This window comes from Hyaena hyaena, unplaced genomic scaffold (genome assembly GCF_003009895.1).
Source record: "Hyaena hyaena isolate Hyena2069 unplaced genomic scaffold, ASM300989v1 scaffold_451, whole genome shotgun sequence".
Lineage (NCBI taxonomy): Eukaryota > Metazoa > Chordata > Mammalia > Carnivora > Hyaenidae > Hyaena > Hyaena hyaena.
Window position 1 is genome coordinate 42,541 of NW_024081080.1, and position 3,980 is coordinate 46,520.

Sequence of the window (3,980 nt, forward strand, 5' to 3'; positions counted from 1 at the left end):
TGCCCGCCTCCCCCCCCCAAAGGACCTGCCCTTCCCTAGGCCCCGGGCTTGTGGCCAGTTCCCCCCAGAGCAGCATCCCAGGGAAAGCGGCCGGAATAGGCAATCCTGTGGCCTGGGTTCTAAGAGCTCTGGCACAGACAACCCCATGGAAGAGTTTGCCGCCGACAATCATGTGAAACCCTCACTTCCTCTGTGTAGCGCAGGTTCCCAACCACAATCACCAAAGCAGAGGGGCAGGCAGCACGCAGCGCTGACGGCAGGGCATCAGCCCAGCAGCGGTCCCTGAGGTGAGTGCTGCTGTCCAGCCGGCCGGCACGGGAGCTCAGAGAGGAGGGCCTGGGATCCTAAGGGAACGGCAGAGCTGGCCCACGAGCCAGGGCCACCAGAGGGCTGGGTGAGTAGGTAGACGGCGCAGGGCTTGTCATAGAAGGAGCCCTGGGACGGGGAATTGGGACCCCACCTTGGCCACGGACTTGTGTGTGACCACTGGCCCACCCTTCTCCTGCCTGGCTTCAGGGCCTCGTCTGTGAAGTGCAGGAGGTAGAGGCTCACCATTGCTGGCCTCCAAGGCTCCCTTCAGCTCTGACTTGGAACTTACCCTTCCATGTGGGGCTGAACTGGCACTGAGAGTGCTGGCAGCTCTGGGGTAACGTGCAGGGTGATGGGGTCTGGAATACTTTTCCCCGAGCTTGGTGGGGGGGCGGGGGGTGGGCAGACGGTGGCAAGTGGCATCCCTTAGAGGAAGGGAGGAACAGGAACAGAAAGCATGTGACACGGTGGAGGGGAGGACTTCAGTGATTTGTGGAGGGGCCCCACGGGAGGCAGGAAGTTGGGACCCCTAGACAAGGGCTAAGGAGGGAAATGGGGGGCCAGTGACTGACCCGGAGAGGGGACTGCGGGGAGGTGCCTGGGGAGGCAGGTAGTAGAACCAGGCGTGGCAGGGAAACAGAAGGGCCGACCAAGCCGTGAAGGAAGAGTGAGGAGAGGGGCCAGGAAGGGCTCCTGGCACAGGGGCGGGGAGCCCTTCCTCCGGCCCACGATCCCTGGGCTAATGGGATGGCCCACACAGGTGACAGAGAAGCCGCGTTTGACATGGGAAGTCACCACCCCAGAGCCCGGGCTGGTCACGGAGTTCAGTAGGTGAGGGTTTGGAGGAAAGGAAGGAAGCAGGGCCTGCCCGACAGAGGAGCTGGTTCGGGGAAATGCTCAAAGGAGTAAGGCCACGGTCCGTTGCCTCCTTCCCTCCCTGTGCAGATGAGTGAGCGCCAGGTGTTCGAAGCCTCTGAGTTTGCCTTCCTCCTGGAAAACTGTAGCTCTTCCTATGACTACGGAGAAAACGAGAGTGACTCCTGCTGCGCCTCCCCGCCCTGCCCGCAGGACTTCAGCCTGAACTTCGACCGCACCTTCCTGCCGGCGCTGTACAGCCTCCTCTTTGTGTTGGGGCTGCTGGGCAATGGCGCGGTGGCGGCCGTGCTGCTGAGCCAGCGGGCAGCCCTGAGCAGCACCGACACCTTCCTGCTCCACCTGGCTGTGGCCGACGCGCTGCTGGTGCTGACCCTGCCCCTCTGGGCGGTGGACGCGTCCGTCCAGTGGGTCTTCGGATCTGGCCTTTGCAAAGTGGCCGGTGCCCTCTTCAACATCAACTTCTACGCGGGGGCCCTCCTGCTGGCCTGCATCAGCTTTGACCGCTACCTGAGCATCGTGCACGCCACCCAGCTGTACCGCCGGGGGCCCGGGGTCCGGGTGACCCTCACCTGTGTGGTTGTCTGGGGGCTCTGTCTGTTCTTTGCCATCCCGGACTTCATCTTCCTGTCGGCCAGCCGTGACGAGCGCCTCAATGCCACCCACTGTCAGTACAACTTCCCGCAGGTGGGCCGCACGGCTCTGCGGGTACTGCAGCTGGTGGCTGGTTTCCTGCTGCCCTTGCTGGTCATGGCCTACTGCTATGCCCGCATCCTGGCTGTGCTGCTGGTCTCCAGGGGCCAGCGGCGGCTGCGGGCCATGCGGCTAGTCGTGGTGGTGGTGGTGGCCTTCGCCCTCTGCTGGACCCCCTACCACCTGGTGGTGCTGGTGGACACCCTCATGGACTTGGAGGCCTTGTCCCGCAACTGTGGCCGAGAGAGCCGTGTGGACGTGGCCAAGTCGATCACCTCAGGCCTGGGCTACATGCACTGCTGCCTCAACCCACTGCTCTACGCCTTCGTGGGGGTCAAGTTCCGAGAGCGTATGTGGGTGTTACTTATGCGCCTGGGCTGCCCCGACCTGAGGGGGCAACAGCGGCAGCCATCATCTTTCCGCCGGGAGTCATCCTGGTCTGAGACCACAGAGGCCTCCTACTCCGGCTTGTGAAGCTGGGGGGCGGGGGGGTTGGTTCTCCTTTCGCCACGCAGCCTGACTGCCCCCATGTTCCACAGGCTCTTCCAGGCTCCTCCCTCCCTCTGCCCTTAGCCTCACTCCCCACACACACTCCCAGGATTCCCTAGAGGCAACCCCCTGGCTCTGGGGGCTACGCCGCTGCTGCTCCTTAGCTGCCAAGCCCCATTGCCACTTCAGAGGTGGCCACCGTGGGGCCCTTATTGCCTTGGCTGCCAGGAGCCCCTCTGCCCTTCTTATTCGGTAACTAAACCTTGTCCTTCCCCGTGTTTGGGGAGCAGGAAGCCAGCAGCATAGTAGAAGCTGTCCCTATAGGGCCTTGACCCAGGCCTCCAACTCAGCAGCGACCGTAGCTGTGGTCCCCAAGGCCTCCGTATTTGAGCATGTTTATATTTTTATATCTAAACTTTCTGCTTAAAACTTTTCAATAAATGAGATTATCAGGATCAGGGTGTGTTAGCCGTGCATCATTTACATCCAGCCCTGCCCAGGCTCTGGGGATGCATCTCCTGTTTTTGCCTGGTCCCAGATCTACGCCAACCAATGTTGCTTGTGTTAACATCGAGCCCCCTCTCTGCCCTCTTTGGTATTCCTGTCACTCACAGAGAAGCACCTGGGTACATGGGTGTGAGCTAACAGTTCACTGGATGGCCGGACACTACTACTTAGGCATAATTTGGGGGAAGGGCCTTCAGAAATGATAGCAAAACCACAATGCTTCCCAGTATTGCAAGTGGTCCCAACTGGCTAGAGTGGAGGATTCAGGTGAGGGAAGGGTTGGAAATACTCAAAGTTGGTTTGGGATCAAGTGATGGTATCAGAAAGCCCAGCCAGACAGCCGTAGCCATTATAAAGGGGAGAGGTGATGTGGACTCTTCCTCGGATAGTGACACGGGCCTGGACGAAAAGGACCAACGCTGGAGGACTGGCAGACAGTCATTTGCCCATGAGCCACCTGGAAGCACGGGTGGGCGATCGCAGAGGTGGACGCAAGTGGAGGAAATGACAGAGCTCCCCGGAAGGGTAGGTGGCAAGGCTATGGAGTTAAGACCCTCCCTTTCAGGAGGAGAATCACTGCACCATCCGTTCCCCCGGATTAAGCCACCAACGTGCTAAGATCCAGTTTGGCACGTCAGCTGGGCCTTTGCGGAGACTGCAGGCGTGGCTGGAGGCGGGATCAGCAGGGAGGGACCCAGGGATTTTACCAGGGAAGCCTGCGCCACCTTGCACACACACCTGACCTCTCAGACGTGCGGTCAGCCTTCAGCATGCGGCCACTAAAAGACTCGAAGTGTCTGCGAACTGAAGGATGAAAGGAAGTAAAAGGGTGGAGCACATCTTGCCCATAAAAAGTATCTGTGATGCTAGACTAGTAAAGAGGTTTGTGGGGGGCTGAGGAATGGGTCCTCAGGTGTCTCCCCTCAAATCCCCAGAATTTATGTTACCTTACATGTAAAAAAGGTTGCGGATAAGCTGGCCTTTTAAGTAGGTTCTCTTGGATTATCTAAGTGGGCCCCATGTCATCACAAGGGTCCTTCAAAGTAAAAAAAAAAAAAAAAAAAGGGGGAGGAAGAAGGGGAGGGAGAAATGTTGGGTTGGACAGAAAG

General features: G+C 59.4%; 1 protein-coding gene across 2 annotated transcripts; it reads left to right on the plus strand.

Moving 5' to 3' along the window:
• The first annotated feature begins 228 nt into the window (after positions 1-228).
• Positions 229-2,793, plus strand: CXCR3 (C-X-C motif chemokine receptor 3). Of its 2 annotated transcripts, none has more exons than XM_039253349.1 (2): positions 229-287; positions 1,255-2,793. In XM_039253349.1, the coding sequence occupies exon 2, from the start codon at positions 1,255-1,257 to the stop codon at positions 2,347-2,349; it is 1,095 nt and encodes a 364-aa protein (XP_039109280.1). In that variant the 5' UTR covers positions 229-287; the 3' UTR covers positions 2,350-2,793. The 2 variants fall into 2 exon arrangements, with proteins under 2 accessions (XP_039109280.1, XP_039109281.1); XM_039253350.1 differs by having other exon boundaries at positions 230-394.
• Positions 2,794-3,980: the final 1,187 nt, after the last annotated feature.

Coding starts and splice junctions, on each gene's coding strand:
- CXCR3 (XM_039253349.1), top strand. CDS start 1,255: ATGAGTGAGCGCCAGGTGTTCGAAGCCTCTGAGTTTGCCTTCCTCCTG.